General features: G+C 39.1%; 1 protein-coding gene across 3 annotated transcripts in view; it reads right to left on the bottom strand.

Annotated features, from left to right (window-relative positions):
* LOC145978400 (netrin receptor UNC5C-like) overlaps window positions 1–19,898 on the bottom strand; it is a 546,350-nt gene that overhangs the window by 350,041 nt on the left and 176,411 nt on the right. For all 3 annotated transcript variants that reach the window (XM_083111023.1, XM_083111028.1, XM_083111032.1), the window contains exon 4: window positions 6,813–7,175. In XM_083111023.1, the coding sequence (XP_082967149.1) occupies window positions 6,813–7,175 (363 nt within the window). The remainder of the gene's footprint in view (window positions 1–6,812; window positions 7,176–19,898) is intronic.

Here is a 19,898-nt window from a genome sequence, read left to right as displayed (position 1 = left end):
ATGCATGAAACTATTGTAGAAGTTAGGAAAGCAGGAGATGAACTTCCTCCATCTCTTTCTCTGGAGCAAGTCCGTGGATAAAGGTAGAGGAGGAGAGAAAGCGAGTGGTGCACGCTGCTACAAATAGCCCGTAGAGCAGTCGCTCCCCCTCCACGAAATCCCGTTCCCTCTCACGTGTGTTCATTGGTCGAGCCGTCTCGAGTCACTACTTGCGCAGAGACTTGTTTTCGTTCGCTTGCTCCAGAGATTCCCGGGACTTGTAAGCGTGCTATCTTTTCAGGCTTTGAGAAGTTACCGCGACTTTTTGCCACGGAGAGGCATTGTTACTGAGAAAGACTAACAGCAATGAAACAATGTGTGTGCATCCAGCAAAAACTACTCGAACCTGGCAACACTGTTCCAAAGTTTCCTCGCTAAATCGCGGAAACTATCTCTTCCCCACCCTCGTCCAGGTGTGCTCCCTTCCCTTTACAAAAGTACCACGCGTCTCGCACAATTTCGTTCCGGCCACGCGCAAGGAATGCACCTCGAAACGAATGCTGGAAATTCTTCCGTTGCGTCCTCCCTCCTTTTGTCTTTGTCTCTCTTTCCTTCCCCCTTCCACGATTATTTTTTTATGCATGTTTTTAAGTTTGTTCCTTTCCTTGTACTTTCTTTTGAACGGGCTTCGATGTTTCCAACGGGAATAACCCTTCCGTTCTGTTCGTTATAGAACACGCGGCGTTCTGCCATTCCTTGAATTTCTGTTTGCTTTGTGAATTTGGTTCCTCTGCGTGTATCTATTGTCCTCTTTCTTTCCTGGCATTTCCGCCGGGAGGAGGGTTTTGTTGAAAATCGCCGATTCCTGTCTGTTGCTGTGACGCTTCAAAAGGCAAAAAGAAATGGAGTTTTCTATTCGTGGAATTCAGTCAGTGTCTCTGTCGCAGAAATTGATCTTAACAACGTTCGAAACTAAACTCACGGTTTATCTGTTACCGTTCATTGCTAAGAAAAATATTTTCAACTTTTGTAGTTAAGTACACTCACACACACACACACACATCAGTCCGTTACGTACCAATTTCTTACATCAACGCCTGTGCAGATTCTTGTTTTCATGCTACGTCATCGTTGTTAGATTGTGAATCGGAAAACAATATCGCCTTCACAGTCACATTATATTTATACCACAGATAAAGGTGACGTCAGGCTTGACAGCTGTTGAAATTTAGCAGTGCCATCTCTTGTTCTGTTTCTTAGAATAAGTGGAAGCAAGATTGCGAGTAGTGCCTCTCAGCGTCTCTTAGCGGATTATTATAAAACTACTTGCGAATGGGGATTCTCAGCAGGAGGTCAGTACACCGGTTTCCTGCCTTCCTTCCAGATCTGCTGATATACCTTTATCTGTATTTATACCCGGTGGAGGAACATTGCACAGTGGTTCGGATCCCACATGTTAAACTGTAGGTACAGACCCCATTACTCTTTCTGTGCATAAAGCGGACTTAAACAAACACTGCACTTTATAAACACACACAAGCAATACTACGTTCAAAGTATGTTGTTTTCCTCCTCTTCAACATACATTTGCGTCTGTGGTGATAGCATGTTGCGATCAATAACGTTGAAAACAAAGAGTCTCTATATAGGCCTCGTTCTTAGAAGGCACTGGCTCCATGAGCTGATTGTGGTTATTCCATAAAAGTGGTCCATAAAAGTGGCTTTTAGTCCTCAAGGCCAAAAATGTATACAAATTTTCTCAAGGGGAGCGAGGTCCTTTTTAAGGGGGATAAGGGTAAATTTAGCGCCAAAGAGACCATTAAAAATTATAGATGTGTGTGAGATGTGAATATTTTCAGGATATGTTGAGATGTGTGTGTGCGTGTTGCGCCACTGATTTAATTCGTATCTCCGCACCTAACACACATTTAATCGCTATCCGGATATCTTGAGACCAGTTGCGCAAAAACTGTCAGTTTATTGTTTGTTGAAACTCCTGTTTCCTTGTACTGTGAACAAATAAATTAGGAACGTTTTTGGAGAACTATCATCCACCAGCTTACGTCACAGTGTCGTTGATAAATTTTGGTAATGGCTCCACCTGCTTAAGCAAACCCTGATTTCCAGGGAGGAGAATCACCCGCTAATTCTTTTAAATTAATTACTCTCGATAGAGCAACCACGTGATCGCCAAACCACCTTTCTGCGGACGACAGAGAGATAGTTGGTGGTCAGAAGTGGAATCAATTAGTCCTCCTGGTTTCTGACACGCCATGAATCAAATGCAGGAGCCGATCAATCACGAGGACGATCGATCTCCCCCGGAGGATGGTCCATCAGCACGAGCCGGGGCTCCCACGAAAAGAAGGGGGGCCCAAGGTAAAAGAACCAGCATGCACCGAAGACAATTCCTTCCTGCTTCTTGGGGAGCGTCACGTTGGAGTCGTCCATCATCCTGAGGGACATAAAAGTCTCCCATGTGGTAGGTGGAAGGCCTCCGGAGATAAAGACGTCCGTTCGCGCCGACACCAGGAGGTTTTGGTACTCGCTGCTGCGTGGGACGGCGCTGAGGAGCATACAGATTGACCACCATGCAGCAAACGGGCCGCATACAAATAGTAAACGACTCCTTGTGTCGTTTTTATACACTGCTTGGGATTCTTTCTCGCGGCATTGTCGATGTCAGCACCCTCCAGGAGAAGTGGTGGCGTGACCAGCGTCCTGGATGACATAGTCCGTTTTTTTTTCAACCTTTACTTTCGAAATTTTATAAACTCTTCATCCATTTCTGCTTCTGAGTTGAGAACTGAGCATCTATGGCCTGTCCACTGTGCAAACGAAGTCAGTGTGTATATATACTTGTATATAAACACGGGGTTCCGAGAAATTCTATTGGTTGTTCGAATGGCAAATGTACACAAATCTTGCCAACGTAGCTGCTATATTGAGACTGCGAACCTTGTAGTATGAGGACATGTCATTCATGTGCGAAAAAACACAAGAAAGGAAATATTTATCAGAAGTCACGTGGATATGTTTACTTAAACTTCGTTCTTACAGTGGGTGGAGAATAGTACTGAACAGTTTGATTTATTTTGTTTATTTTACTTCGCTTTCTGTCACTTTTGACTAATAGCGAAGATGGGGATGAGTGATGATATGGGGGATGAATGATGATATGATGAAAGGACACTTACAAAGAACACACATGTCCACACCGGGATTCGAACCCGTGACCCCTGGCGCCGTAGCGCGCTGCTACTGAAGAGTGCAATAACAGGACACAAACATCGGTGGAAAATTCTGACAAACTGTTGTCCTCACAAGCAGAAAACACCAACCGAATATGTGAACTGTCACTTTGGTAGATGTGACGAATTTGACAAAAAAATAATAAGAAAGAGTAGATGGAGGAGTTTCTATTACCTTACAATTCATTCCTGTTCAGCTTAACCTTCGAGTTTTCAAGGAATAAGGGTACAGTTCTCCTGGAATTTGGAACATACTCATAACTTCTCTTACTCCTTTTGCACGTTCTCGTCGACGTATACACACTTCAACGAAAACTGCCCATATCCATCTGCTCAGGCCTTCTTATACACCAATAGTGGTGGTAGATGTACATTTGGTACCCGACGATGGGATGTGAATTTACTGGAGATACGGTGAAACCTGACTATACGGGACGTGCAAGGTTCCGTCGAAATGATAAAGCATTGCCGTTCATTTCCAGGACTTGCTCCGACCAGCAATCAGTGGCGGACTCTGACAATGTTCATAGCTTGAGCTTGAATGAGGTCAGGTCTTTAGAATTAGAATCGTCAGCATTTCTCAAGAGGGGCTAGTTGTGGGTACCGATATATCTCCCCTCATAAGCGTTAGATGCGATAAAAATCTGGACACAGACTCCAACAGATTGGAGTGCACTTTTTCTTGTGTAGGAAGACAGGAACCCCAAACTAAGATTAGGTGGATCTTGTATAGATTTGCCCGGAAACATAACTTTACAATATAAACATGCTCATAACCCCTAGAACAAACGATACCAAAGGTCTATAATACTGAAAAAATGACAATGGAGAATGTAATTTTTTGAGGAAAGTGAATAAGCATGCAGATTACTGTGCTTGGAACAAGAACAAATACATTCAAATCAGTATTCAGAACCTTTGGCTAGAAATCGCTTAAAGGTGGTGTGAGCCAATAGAAGAAGAAGAAGGAAGATAGGAGATAAATTCAGCTTACGGCTACCTTGCATTGACACAAAATAATTGATGTCTCTTTGGTTTGTCAGTGGTTTTGAGAATGGTGCTACAAATACAAATAGGCCTGCACTACGATAGGCTTAACTTGAAATATGTAGAGCTTTTCAACTCTTACAGAATGTCAACACCGACCATATACAAGTTACACAAGAAACTAAACAGGGTTTCAAAATCCTTATTTGATACGCGTAGCACGTCCAACATCCAATTCATTACGTAAATGTCGGGTGTGTTATAATTCTCACCGTTTCCTTGGGATATATCGATGGTTTATATATTATCGAATCATGTGTTGAGACTGTGCCAACTATACGGAAGACTCCGATGTAACATTTTTCTAATCTGTAGCCTATGCATCAACACATGCCCTTATTCTGCATTAAAGAAACTTAATTATTTTTATTCGAGTAGTATGTCCATTCTGTCAATTTTTCATGTAAACGTTGTGGCAGATGAAATTATAGAAACATTGAATTTTCCAGTTGGAGAAGAGCTAAATGTGAGAGTCGGAAAAAGCTTCAATTCCCGAGCTCCTGGTCGCTAGTGTCCAATTTCCTCCTCAGCGACACATTCGAAACAGAGGCTGGGGCGGTTCTGGTGTTGGAAACCACGGCTTGGATAAAAATCTGCGGTTTTCCGCATACATTTCAACTGTGGCCGCTGAGCTGCGTGTATTGCATCTGGGTCACTCGAAAAGCTGTCCGCTTCAAACCTCCTCTCTGCGTTGCAGTATTTTCCCTCTGTGTCTCTGCCTCCATAACTATCGACCCAGAAAGTCTGCATTTCCATGTGCAAGGACGCCAGTTCCAACTCCAACAAGTACATAAGCGTCTCGGAATTTTCTCTTTATTAACAAAAACATGCCGATTCTTAGCGTAAGATCTTCATTTAAAATGTCGTGGAAATTACTCGGAAATGTATTAAAAAAAAAAAAGACTGAGAAATAAGTGAATGCTGCTTGTGGTAGAAGTACAACTGGGACGTTACCGATTCGGTTAAAAAGTAGAAGGCAAGCTTTAAGCTTATTATTACGATAGAAAGCTACTCTCAAAAACAGAATAGAAAAGTGCTCTCAATACACCGTTCTATTGCGGCTCATCAAACGCATGAAAAGTTTATTTTTTTTTTTCGAGTGCTTTACATTGTCTCCTGGAAAACATCTTCAAAACTTAGTAGTCGAATTTAGAGATAACCAAATCCAGTTTTATTTCTTATCCGTTGTACGGATTCACCGCATATTATTTAAATGTATACTTTTATTTGCTTAAAACACATCTCTGCATCGCTCAGCATGTGGGAAGGACGGCTTAGATCGATCGACTCGTTTTGGTGCTTCCGAGGGAGCAAGATGAGAAACCTTTGATTGGTTTTTATTTCCTTACTTTCCGCAACCATTCTCACCAGAAGAACTTTTGAACTTGAAAAAGTAAATATCAATCTGCATACACGGATCATCCGAATATCCGGATTAACCATATTAGTCGGATATCAGGATTATCCTGATATTCGGATTATCCGCTGCATCCGAAACTGATCGGATAATTTGAAATCCAGATATCCGTTATCCAGATTTTATGTCTGTCCCTAGCTGCAAATGCCAAGTACCTATTCTTCTGGTGACACTGTTCTGAAGATAATTTGTAAAGGAGGAAAGAATATAGCGTGTATAGTATTACTTATGTTGGCGCGTGGGTATATTTTCAACAATCAATGGGCAACATAAAAAACATATATTGTCATTGCCTAATCATTTAAATTCACAGTAAATTTGATTGAAGCTATGTTTGTATTATATTATTTTTATCGATACTAAGTATTTAAAGTCATGCCTTATTTACTCTTATATGGATTTGATATTTGTACAAATTGTGTAATTAATCTTAGTGTTCATCGACTATTGTGCGATGTATAATATGTTTGTATCTGAAAGTATTTAGCAGTAGTACTCTGTTGTGATTGTACTATATTGTGTTTGTATTTTGTTTTGTTACTTTGTGTAACATACCTACTGCCATTTTTATCTTATTATCTTTGTTTTTTAGATTTTGCTTTGTATTTTGTAATATTGTAATTCTGTAGTTTTGTATTTTTGTAATTTTCAAAATGTATATTTAATCTTTATTATAAATGTTTTTAATATGATTCTTTGTAATTGGAACTATTGGTTCTGTTAAGGATCTTTTGCTAAATAAATAAATAAATAAACAACAATAGCATGAAAACTTCTCTTCCGAAACGCGGTATTTGCCAACGGAATTACATTTTTTTCCCCTGTAAAGGCTCCGAAACTATCAGCAGTACCTTCTCTATTCCCAAAAGATGGACAATTGCCCGGGACTAGGTTTACGGCGTAACTACATTTTTATGTCTCAGCTGCCCCCTCCTGCTCGTGTCCCCTTCTGAACTTCCCTTGCGAAGTAAATTCCCCACCGACCACCACTGACTGTCTTTTCGAAGCCGGTCTCCTTACAAGAATTGACCACATCTATCACTTTCTCTCGCGTTTCTCCAGAGCTGTATAGTGTAATTTCATTCAGAAAGACAACCAATGAAAGAGACAGTACTTACATGCAACGTCCACGATGGCCGGATGGCTCCTGACCTGCCCCTTGCTGGACCAGGCGATGCACTCGCACTTGAACTTGTCCTTCCCAAAATATTCCTCCACGTCGTTCCTGGTCACGTTCAGTTTGACCTCGATCTGGCGAATGCCCGTCATCGGATCAACGAAGTCCTGCAGCGAAGATTGCTTCGCCCTGGCAACTTCCCCGTTACACTTGAAGAACACTTGCAGCGCATGCGCCGCGCGGCACTGCAACGTGGCCGGTTTGTTTTTGATGACGTAAGAGTCCACGGGCTCCTCCAGGAACACAGGCAGCGGTATCTGGTCCGGGTCGCTGGTGGGGAGCGTGTCCAACAGGTATCCGCCATCTGTAAAAGAACAAACCTCGTATAAATAAGAATTTTTCACAATCACCTTGTAGTCGAAACGTATTTATTTAAACATCGACCGATAGATGGTGTTGGCATCCTAACTTTAATTGAATGTTTTTATTTGTAGTGTTTTGTGGCGCAAAATCATAAAGTCTTGTTATCTCTTATGCAATACATTAACTTTGAAATAACAGAAAGCAAATAGTGATATCAGTAGTGTCAATTTGTGCATCTGACCACAACTCTGATTTCTTGACCAAACGACCGCAAAAAGTTGAAAAACTCACTTTCTCTCCCTGTTCCGTGCCTCATTTATTACGCTGACGATGTTTCACGGGCGCAAAAAGGCAGTGATGAGCGAAAGATGAGCTCTCATCCCCTCATCCTTCTCATCTTTCTCATTCTCTTTTTATTCTCTCATCTTCCTCTCATCCTCCTCTCATTCTCCCATCTTTCTCTTATCCTCTCATTTTTTTATTTTCTTATTTTCTTATTTTTTGAAAGATGAGTGCATCTTATCGTAATTTTCCAAGTCTGGGACCAAATGTTTATATATCATGACCTACGTAAACCTCTTTTCTCATTCTCTCATTCTCTCATTCTCTTATTTTTTGAAGGATGAGTGCACTTTATCGTAATTTTCCAAGTTTGGGACCAAATGTTTATATATCGTGATCTTCGTAAACCTCTCTTCTCATTCTCTTATTCTCTCATCCTCTCATTCTCTCATTCTCTCATTCTCTCATTCTCTCTACCTTTAGAATATTGTCGTCAACATTAGAGATGAAGTTGGAGTGCTGGAATCAACGGGGCCAAATGTTTATATATGGTGATCTTCGTAAACCTCTCTCTCGGGGGGGAACGATGTGGCATATACACACGCGCGCGCTCTCATCTTCTCATTTTCTTATTCTCTTATTCTCTTATTTTTGAAAGATGAGTGTATTTTATCGTAATTTTCCAAGTCCGGGACCAAATGTTTATATATTGCGACCTACGTAAACCTCTCCTCTCATCTTCTCATCTTCTCATTTTTGAAAAATGAGTGCACCTTATCGTAATTTTCCAAGTCCGGAGCCAAATGTTTATATATATCGTGACCTTCGTAAACCTCTCCTCTCATCCTCTTATTTTTGAAAGATGAGTGTATTTTATCGTAATTTTCCAAGTCCGGGGCCAAATGTTTATATATTGCGACCTACGTAAACCTCTCTCTCGGGGAGGGAACGATGTGCCACACACATACGTGCGCGCGTGCGTATGCCTCTTATTATTTCCGTATTGTAACACAAACAAACAAACAAATAATAATTGTTGTTTTTTAGGATACCTGGCCCCTATAACCTCGCCAGGGTGCGTGGTGCCCAACCAAAAAAGTAAAAGGTTTTCTAACGGCTGCGGTTATAGATTACCGCACCTCTATAGAGTTTTACGTGTTTGTTTTTTTCCCCCAAACTTCCATGAAACTCTACAGAGGACCTCCGTAATGCATGCAACATGTACTAACGACTCTAGTGTTATTTTGATGTTGTGATATTTTTGGATATAGAGTTTTATTGTGAGATATAGATAAAAATAATTATGTTTATTATTAATATTTTCTTGATGAAGATGGAGAATGTATGTGTGTGTGTTACAAATAAAGTTGCATGCTTTCTTTCTAGTGTGTGTGTATGTGTTTTTGATGTTTCGACAGCATCTGATTGCTTCACAAACTTTTTGTTTTTTTTAAAAAAATTGCCATATGATATTTCAGAGGCGAGGCTAACCTACAAATAGGAGTTGACAGCGTAGCCTTCTAAGATGATAAGTATGCGGTAAAATGAAGAAGAAGAATTAATGACGCTAACCGGCGGTGCAGTGTTAATGCTTTCTCTTCTTCTTCTCCCTTTTTTTTTTGTATTTTCTAGCATACTGATCTATTGCATGCTAACCAAACCTCTTGGGAGGTGGGCCACGGGTCCTCTACATGTATGTATGTATGAAATGCGATTTGGGGGAGGCCAAATTTTAAATTTACAGCTTAATTAATCTGCATGCATGCTTAATGTTTGATTTTTTTGTTTCTAGTTCGACATGAGATACACACAATTTTATTTTTTGAAGTACAGTTAATATTACCTAGGTTAATCTGTGACATACAACTAGCGATCGACACGACCACCTGACACACAGACACAGAGAGAGTGAGCAAATTTAAAATGTGATCTATCGTGAATTAAACTAAGCTCCCTCACCTACCCACATATAGCCTTACAGGTGACTCAAAAGCAGAAATTGGTCATAGCGTGACAGGTCGATCTATCGTGAACTAAACTAACCTCCCCCACTCATACATACACACTATGTCTTACAATAAGTAAGGCTGCTATATCACATGTAAGGGCTGACGGTTGCCAACACATACAAGATTTATTGCAAATTTTATTAACCTACGACATAAGCCATGGACACACACACACCAAGCCTTCCAGATAGGCTATAAGCAACTCACCTCTTGCAATTGTATAACGGGGAAAATTAACCTACAGCTAGCAACACTGTTTGAGCTGCTTTCGACGAGTAGTGTTACCAAACTTATTTTTTTGCAAATAGGCTCTACAGCTAGAGGCTTGAAACATATACCCTACCAGAGTATGCCAACTTACCTCATGTAAAAATATTACCTAGTACGGGTTAAGCTGTGACATACAACTAGCGAACGACACGACCACCTGACACACAGACAGAGAGAGTGTGATACAGCTTATACGCAGTTTTTCCTACACACGTACTGGGTTTAAAAGATAACTTGCAACAACCATTTCACTCACCTCCTATCATATAATAAAATTACCACAGGTTTTTGATACTTGCTGCCAGAACATGGTGGTTTTAGACTGGAAATTCAGCCCGATTATTCTATTTGTGCAAGAGAAAAATGATGATGCCTGCATTTGGAATATATAATTCTTCTTACGGTATTTTGCGTGCCCCCAGTAACCTTGCTTTCGATTCACGGAAGCTATGACGTGTATTTCCTGTTTCGCGAACATACGAGAACCTTTCACAATGTCGCATCAGATAATATATTGCAAGAGCGAGTTGGTTGTGTATATAAATCTAGTCTTGGGGAATGGACATGAATATAATGTCAAAATTATTGCATAACTTAAAAAGAACATTTATTGCACTGCGCTTTCTAGCAAAGGTAAATGTGGAATGCCCCGGCCCCTCAGAGATTCGAATACTGTTAGTTAAACAGCAAGTATTGTCATATGGACTGACGATTATTATTTTTTTAAAAAAACAGACCTCGTAGTAAGTTATAACCTGAGCTGTTTTGCAAGTCTCTCGAGTTTGATATCTGGTGAAGGAATATGATGCCACTATAAACTGTATACAAGATATACCCAGTCCCTGGCATGAGATGGACGAGAACCTATACAGTTGTACAATGGTTGTTCTTTTTATTAAAGCATAGCGCTTATTTACATGTCAGCGCAACATGCATGCAAAGAAGGGAGGGAGACCATAACGGATAATTCTTATTTTGATTTCAATATTTTTGCTAGTCACGCTATCTAGACGAACACTGGAAGATGGGCAAAAGCGAGGGAAAGAGAGAAATGTTACTTTTTGCCTCTCTGCCTGTGTGTGATATACTAGTTTTACATGCATACGGCTGTATCGTGAAGCGAGGCCGAAAATAATTTTTGAAAGCAGTCTCGAGCATCTTCGCGTTCAGCCAACAAGAGAAATAAAACATTACACATGGGTGTGGGGCGCAACAGCCACAGTACGGTAATGTGCATGGATGTTAAAACTTTTGGGTTTTTCTGAATAGACATACATATCAGTTTTGCAGTCTCCAGATGGGACCGGAGCTTATTCTTCATTTGGACAAGGGGGTTCAGATCAACTATAATTTTTGTTCACATCAAAATGAAACAAAGGATTTTACTCCACTGCTTACTTATTCAATATTTTTATTATTGTAAAGAATGGGGCGGTGTGTCTTATTGTATATAGTCTTCCAACAACCACCTCGGGGGGGGCGTAAATTTATGTTTCTGCATGTATGCAAAATGCACTTAACTTCAGTTGTGAAGTTTGTTTTGCTGTTGTGATTAAATACTAAACCAAAATCTTATTACATAACTTTGAAGTATATTTGTTAATACGATCTATATTATATCATCGCTATAGGTGGTCCATATTATGCGCAGGAGAATTTTTAAAAAATGTCTTGTTTCTCGAACCTGTGACCTGCAGATTTGCTTTTGCTGGCAACAGAAACAGAAAATGGCACTATGTTATTCTATACTGATACAGGTGTACTGTAATCATAACAATTTTCTAGTAACAAAACAACAACTATGTCGGAAAGAAATGGTGGGGGGGGGCTTGTCTGTGTGGGGTCTTATTAACTACTTCACATCTGTACCCGCACAACTCATCGACTACAAAGCAACAATGTTAGGAAGTGTGTGCATGGTCCCAAAAATACAAATTTAAAATCACTAATGAGACATGAACTCCCTTCACTGGTGTGTATTTGAATATGCGAAAATGAGGTACTTTGAATAACCACAAAAAACTTGCAACGGTATAGAAAAGGGTCACAACTTCAAACTTTAGACGATTTTTCGTTAATCTGCAAAGGGCCAGGGCGTACGGTAAATTGATTTTATTGAAAAAGTATGCAGAAGCAGTGTTGGAAGCAGTTTGAAGACTGAAACGGCTATGGAAGGACACTTATTATAATGTTAATATTTCAGTATAATGTTTTCAGAATTGCTTTTCGATAATGTTCGGTACTTAATTTAATCAATTGTTAGACAAAACATACATTCGAATTCAAGGACGGAAAATATGAACAGCGAATAAATGCTTTAGAGTAGATGTGATATTTAAAGGAGGTGATTATTTTTTTACTTTCTCAATTCAAAACAAAAATTCATGAATATTATTATCATTGAATGGTTGGTTAGGTGCTCGGTTTACCTTGTCCCTCCGAACGAAAGATGGAATGTATACAAGCCTGTGCCTCCTAAGTTTATCGCGGCTATGAGGATAAATCGCGAAATGAAACGAACTGGAAATTTTCAATATATATATATTTTTTTAACATACTTCACTAAGGAGGTCAAATGACAAGTTGGATTGCTATCCTTTTTATAATTTGTTAAATTTTATTACGAACGAGGAAAGAATGCATGGCACTTAATGCTGTAATGTTATTGATTAGATCATCGTTTATCTTGTCCGCATCGATTAATTTTCTTATGTTCTTTTTTTTGTCTTTTCGTCGCGTGAGACATTTCAGCAAAATGTCGATTATTCAATGGATGTTGTAAGGTTCCATGTTTTTTTTTCACTATCTCTTGTTTGGTCGATTTTGAATTTGGGAGTTATTTTTTTTTATTTTGCCTTTCGCGACATGTTCGACTAATCGTGACAATACGTTTCAACCTTTCTGCATAAACGTTGAAACGTTTCAACGAACGAACGTTGAACCAAAAAAAGGTTTTCTCAAACGTTTAGACGACTACGAAAATGTTGAAATGTAAAATATTGTTGCATTGTAATCAAAAAAAATTCGTTGAATATGCCTAACCTAAAATAAAATTGAAGAATTAATAGAGTTAAACATTTGCCACTCTGAAATAGCGACGGCTATCATAACATTATTTTCAGCAGAATAATAATGACAATATTATATATATTAAGGATTAGGCCCGAGGGATTCTTATTCACTACACTTGTTTCTAACCTGTCCATACTGGAAACCGAAAACACAAGTACGAGACACTAACTTGGGAGAGGACATGCAAAAACTCTGCGGGGCTCATCTTAAAAACTTCAGTAGATGTTTGTCATAGAACTCCCTCCTTAAATTCGATTCGAAAGGCACAAATATTCCGGTTTTTGAATAAGAAGCGCGTATGCCTTTGGAAAGAGAGAAGAAGAAATAAATAAATCAACTCATGCATATTCTTCATGTACGTACGCTTGGTGACAAGAAACAGTATTTTTTTTTCTCTTCAAGAAATTGTTTTCAACTTTTTGCTAGGTGACCCAACAGGAGTGGACGAAATAGCTTATTCATTCAAACTGGAAGCTTGCTTTTTTTTCAACAATAGACAAACACATTATTTCCAGTGAAATATCGACTCAACTACCTAGAATGGCTACCACGGGCTTGGTAACTGAATACTAAAAAACTATCGAGCGACTTACTTCACAGCAGTGTCACTTAGTTTCAACAAGAACAGTTCAAGGCTTCCCGGGTGTCCTGCAAGGTTCGGCATTTATTTTTTTTAATAGCAAGCAGATGAACTGGCCTTACAATATGAAGACCCCTCTCACTGTGTCGGTTTTAGTTATTTTCTGGTAATTATGTCTTGCCGATGGCGTTGTTGCTTTGTAATCAAAAAAGTGCTAGGTTTCGATTGATACCTGTTGGAGGTGCATGGTGGTTTGATTGGAGTTGACAGCGTAGCCTTCTAAGATGATAAGTATGCGGTAAAATGAAGAAGAAGAATTAATGACGCTAACCGGCGGTGCAGTGTTAATGCTTTCTCTTCTTCTTCTCCCTTTTTTTTGTATTTTCTAGCATACTGATCTATTGCATGCTAACCAAACCTCTTGGGAGGTGGGCCACGGGTCCTCTACATGTATGTATGTATGAAATGCGATTTGGGGGAGGCCTAGAGTCGTTAGTACACGTTGCATGCATTACGAAGGTCCTCTGTAGGGTTTCATGGAAGTTTGGGGGAAAAAAAAAACACGTGAAACTCTACAGAGGTGCGGTAATCTATAACCGCAGCCGTTAGAAAACCTTTTACATTTTTGGTTGGGCACCACGCACCCTGGCGAGGTTATAGGGGCCAGGTATCCTAAAAAACAACAATTATTATTTTGTTTGTTTGTTTGTGTTACAATACATAAGCGCGCGCACGTATGTGTGTGGCACATCGTTCCCTCCCCGAGAGAGAGGTTTACGTAGGTCGCAATATATAAACATTTGGCCCCGGACTTGGAAAATTACGATAAAATACACTCATCTTTCAAAAATAAGAGGATGAGAGGAGAGGTTTACGAAGGTCACGATATATATAAACATTTGGCTCCGGACTTGGAAAATTACGATAAGGTGCACTCATTTTTCAAAAATGAGAAGATGAGAAGATGAGAGGAGAGGTTTACGTAGGTCGCAATATATAAACATTTGGTCCCGGACTTGGAAAATTACGATAAAATACACTCATCTTTCAAAAATAAGAGAATAAGAGAATAAGAAAATGAGAAGATGAGAGCGCGCGCGTGTGTATATGCCACATCGTTCCCCCCCCGAGAGAGAGGTTTACGAAGATCACTATATATAAACATTTGGCCCCGTTGATTCCAGCACTCCAACTTCATCTCTAATGCTGACGACAATATTCTAAAGGTAGAGAGAATGAGAGAATGAGAGAATGAGAGGATGAGAGAATAAGAGAATGAGAAGAGAGGTTTACGAAGATCACGATATATAAACATTTGGTCCCAAACTTGGAAAATTACGATAAAGTGCACTCATCCTTCAAAAAATAAGAGAATAAGAGAATGAGAGAATGAGAAAAGAGGTTTACGTAGGTCATGATATATAAACATTTGGTCCCAGACTTGGAAAATTACGATAAGATGCACTCATCTTTCAAAAAATAAGAAAATAAGAAAATAAAAAAATGAGAGGATAAGAGAAAGATGGGAGAATGAGAGGAGGATGAGAGGAAGATGAGAGAATAAAAAGAGAATGAGAAAGATGAGAAGGATGAGGGGATGAGAGCTCATCTTTCGCTCATCACTGCCTTTTTGCGCCCGTGAAACATCGTCAGCGTAATAAATGAGGCACGGAACAGGGAGAGAAAGTGAGTTTTTCAACTTTTTGCGGTCGTTTGGTCAAGAAATCAGAGTTGTGGTCAGATGCACAAATTTATACTACTGATATCGACTTTTTTTTCAACGTGACAAGACTTACATGAAGACAAACTGATGCATTACTATATACTAAAAAAAATATGTTTATCCAGCTAGTGCAAATGTACGGGAAGTAATCATCACAGATCAGTGTTCGGTTAGTTCGTACGAACTTTCAAGCCTGATCATTACCAGTGCGTAGTTAGAGATCGGTTAGTTCATTGAACTCTCCAGCCTAATTATTGCCTATTTTTATGGGAGCAGGAAAACGTTTATTATCCATTATCCATGTACGGGAAGTAAGAGAATGATTCTGAATCGGTTGGGCACAAAGAGATTGCTCTAGTAGATTTGACCAGTGTTAATGTTTTCCTGGAGAAAGAATACTACTGGAGAAGTTAATTAATGACAAAATGTCTTAAGTTTAATATTATCTGCAGTCTGAAGTACACATTTCTGAAAAAGAACTAAATTCCTGATAAACAATCAATGTGCAACAATCTCTACTAGTACCAATACTTCCAAATACCTTCTGTAATCAAAGGGGTCCCGAGTTCGACACCCGGTGGAGGCATATAGTTGTTCGGATCCCACTTTAAACTGTTGGTCCAGATCCTATTAGCTAACCTGTGCATAACTCCAATTACTTTTATTAGTATCATTAAGGAGGATTCGTTTAGAGTAATTCTAGACCATCTTCACAAGGAATTTAGGCTCTGGCAGAAACATGAAAAAATTTCATTTTACAAAAGTTTCTATCTACCTTTCATTGAAGAAGCTTTCAACGCTGTGTATAAATTTGGAAGCGAAGACATGGAACTATTCTCGTTGATTCTTTACTTTGAAATTTTTTGGTAACATGATTAAGATAGAGTGAATAAGTTCTATTCAATCCTCTTATTTATACCACAACTACTACCTAACACTTGAATGTGTTTCATTCGTGTCGATTACTCCTTTGCATTACATGAAAACGAATCTATTTCATCTTGAGTACGTAATTAAGTTTGCGTATGTGAGTTCCCTAACATAATTTTGCATGTAACTTATTCGTCTTATTCACAATATACTCCATTTCGTGAATTTCCCTCCATTTAGTTCGATTGATTGATTGAATTGGTGTTTTTAAGTCCACAGTAAGACTAATTGAGACTGGATCCACAGTTCAAAGTGGGATCCGAACCACTATGATGTGCCTCCAGCTGGTATCGAACCCGGGACCCCTTGATTACAAGGCACCATTTAGTTCGAATCCTAAGCATAATTTTACCTATCCACCATTCATACTAATCATGATGGTCAATAACGTTGTAACATATCCAAGATATAGTTTTGGACAAACTGAAAGAAACTTTGACTTCATCTACCTCACAAAAAAGTTAAAGAAACCTGTGGTCACCATCATGTCCGCGTGGGTGTCCTTACAAAATTTGGCAACAATGTGAGGAAGATATGGAGCGAGTTTGCGCGAACTATGCACATGCAACCATAAATCTGATCTCCGTGGCGGAGTGGTTAGCACTGGGCGATGCAACGCTAGGGGTCCCTAGTTCGAATCCCTGCCTGGGCATTGGTGTTCATTGTAGGCGTCCCTTCATGAATATCATCACTCATCCTCATCTTTGCGATTAGCCAAAAGTGGCAGAAAACCGACGTAAAATACACCAAATCCATCAATCACCAGTCAGTCTGTCAATGAAGCATTAAAACAGACATGTGAGTGAATTTCAACTACTTATTTCAAACTAACGCTTTTCAGTTTCAGAAGCACGTGTGTGTCAAACTCTACACAATCTTGATTCCTGCGCTCTCGCTTTGTGTCAAACGCAGTTTGTTAGCGAGAGGACACCAAAAAAAGGCAGGAAAAGAGAGAAGACGCCCGTGACATAACAAGGAGAAATGGGACAATAGATGACGTCATCACGCAGCGATTAAGCCAATCAGTTGAACTCCTGCGTCGGTATGATACTCCGTAATGACCATCAGCGCCGACGTCTTGCTGCTTCCAGACTCATTAGTATTCCAAAAAAGGGAGGAAAAGTCAGCAGAAAAAGTAAGAAAATTGAGCAGACCGAACGCACAGGACGACGAGGAAAAAAGTAGCCAAATGCATCACAGAGTCATACTTGCTTCAATAATTGCCCAGTCATATTCAGTGAAGCTTGCAGCAACCACGATAATTGGAAGGGGAACATCTGTTCTGTGCGTTTCTCTTTCAAAGGAAAGGAAAACAATGAACCATCAGAGTCAAAAATGTCTGACGAGACACGCTATCATTACAGCGCTTCCCCTCTTTTCATAAATCCTCTATTTTCTTTCCTTTGTATATAAAAGGAGGAAAATTTTGAAAAGAAGCATATTACATCGATCCAACGAATGCTAATCGACTTGCGCGCCATCTGCATGACAGTGAGCGTTCACAGAATCATGACTCCTGATGGAACATAAAATGAGAGATGATTATTTTTCGTCGGTAAAGAAGTTAGATGACCCCACCCCCACCCTCTCTTGTATAACAATGAGTATGTCAGTTGCATGATATGTGATCCATTGTTGTAAAGTCCACACGAGCTTTCTGATTCAAACCAACAGTACTGAAATAAGATTTGTTGCCATGTCAAAAAGATATACACACAATACTGTCATATGAGCGAGTAGCATGGATACAGGTTGGTGTATTTTAGCTTTAAAAATCATATTTATACGGTCTATACAATGCTAAATAATTACAAAATTAATATAATTAAAAATATGAACAGAAATTGTCTCCCAACCCATTTAAAAAGTAAACTCGATAAGACTAAGATGAGGTAAAGAAGTTAGTTAAGAATTACAGTAAATATACTACCGCCTAACCACAATCAGGCTTCATCCAAATTCTTAAATTTAAAAAAAAAAAAAGGATTGTCCCAATGAAAGTTAATGTTAGTATTAATAACAAAATTATTAATAAAAAATATGACTGTAAAAAAATATGGCGTGTCGGTATATGTAGATAAACTGAATTACCCAACATAACCGAAATACGAAAAGATATCGATAATGCTGACTGGTTTCACTAAATCGAAATACCGGTATTAATTTCGATATATCGATATTTTCAGAGGTCCTACTAAGTAGTGCACTGCCTTGTAGGCTCATTGACTCCAATAAATCATATTTGAAAATTGTTTCTCGTTCTACATATTACTAGGTGGAATGGTACAAACTGTGGTCTTTACATGACAAGTAAACATTATAGAAGCATAAATGAACATTTTCGGCTGTCTCTCAGGAAATAATTATGGAACGTTTTTTTTTAACATGAACTCCAGTTAAAAGTAACCCAACTTAGACTGTACAGGGCTTTCCCGATAGCGTAGTGGTTCGGATTCGCTTTAAAATGTAGGTCGACTCCCCATTACCCTATGGCCGAGCTCGTTAAGTGGTCGGTCGACTTTCGATCTCACCACATCGTCGCAAAATTAGGCTAAGGTAGCAGAAAAGCAACGGGCAATAACAAAAAAATACATGCATATAAATATCAAAGGAGTACCTATTAGCCTTTCCGATTCCTTAAAAGAAAATACAATATAACAATCAACACTTTTCTAATTTTAAAAAATGCCAAAAATGTTCAGCAACTAAATGAGTTGTATGTTCGTTTCTTCTCACCAGATTTGCAAAGCACAAACACGCAGAACCTTTTTAACAAACTGCCAATTTCAGACCACCACTACATCACCACCGAACGAAAATCGTACCTAACATTTTTTGGCATTATACCAAACCAGCTCATTCCAGAAACAGTATGAGAGAGGGAGAGAGAGAGAGAGAGAGAGAGAGAGAGAGAGCGAGAGAGGGGGAAGTGATGATGATTCAATATTTAACACGTCCTGAAAATTCGTCTCTCTCCCTCTCGGGCGCGCTGCACAACAGAATATTTACACAACATACCAATTAGCTAAAGGCAAGTTGACCTTGTATGACATGGAAAAGTAGGTCATACACAATGAAATGCAATGAGGATGGGATACATACATGATACCAAAGCCGAGTATGAACCTAGTGTTGTTATTAATGCCCGCACTGCTATTGGGTACATTTTTTGTTGGGTTGTTGTGACATACATGAGCACTGTTTTAATCAAAGTAATACGTCACAGTGAAAAGATAATATGCGAAATCACAACAAAACATACTGAAATGATAATAAGGTGAGCTGGTTATTATTCGCTCTTCGTTCAAATGTGAATTAACTTGTTAAAATATTGACTTTTATTTCCTCAACTAAAAACAGACACGTAGAATTGCAATGAAAATATAAGGTAAATTTCAAAACAGCTCCCTGTCGCCTTGTAATCAAGAAATCCTGGGTTTGATTGCCTGTGCCGTGGTTCGGATTGCACTTTCAACTGCATGTCAAGATTTTGTATAGTCGTCAGACAATATAGACGACAATTCCATATTAATAATTTCGTACATATTGCCTTCTTATCTCGTTGGACATAGCCCCTTATATTTTATTCCCAAACCCATCAAATGCAGTACCTGACTCACATTGGTCGCAAATGACAGATTAACATGGCGTCAGTCGTCAGACGAATTATGACCCTTACAAAATTTCTTATATTATTATCATCGAAAAGTGCATTTCTTGAAAGCAAAATTAACTCTTGACTTACTTCAGTTATGAATTTATAGAATTTTCTGTATGGAGTAAACTGAAAATGTTAAGCATTGGAAAATATCTCAATGGGCGAGGTTTTACAATGCAGAAAACCCGGTGTAAATATAT

The sequence above is a fragment of the Lepisma saccharinum genome, chromosome 1 (genome assembly GCF_977018435.1).
Source record: "Lepisma saccharinum chromosome 1, izLepSacc3.1, whole genome shotgun sequence".
NCBI lineage: Eukaryota > Metazoa > Arthropoda > Insecta > Zygentoma > Lepismatidae > Lepisma > Lepisma saccharinum.
The sequence above is the reverse complement of the archived record's forward strand: the minus strand, read 5'-3'. Positions and strand labels throughout refer to the sequence as shown.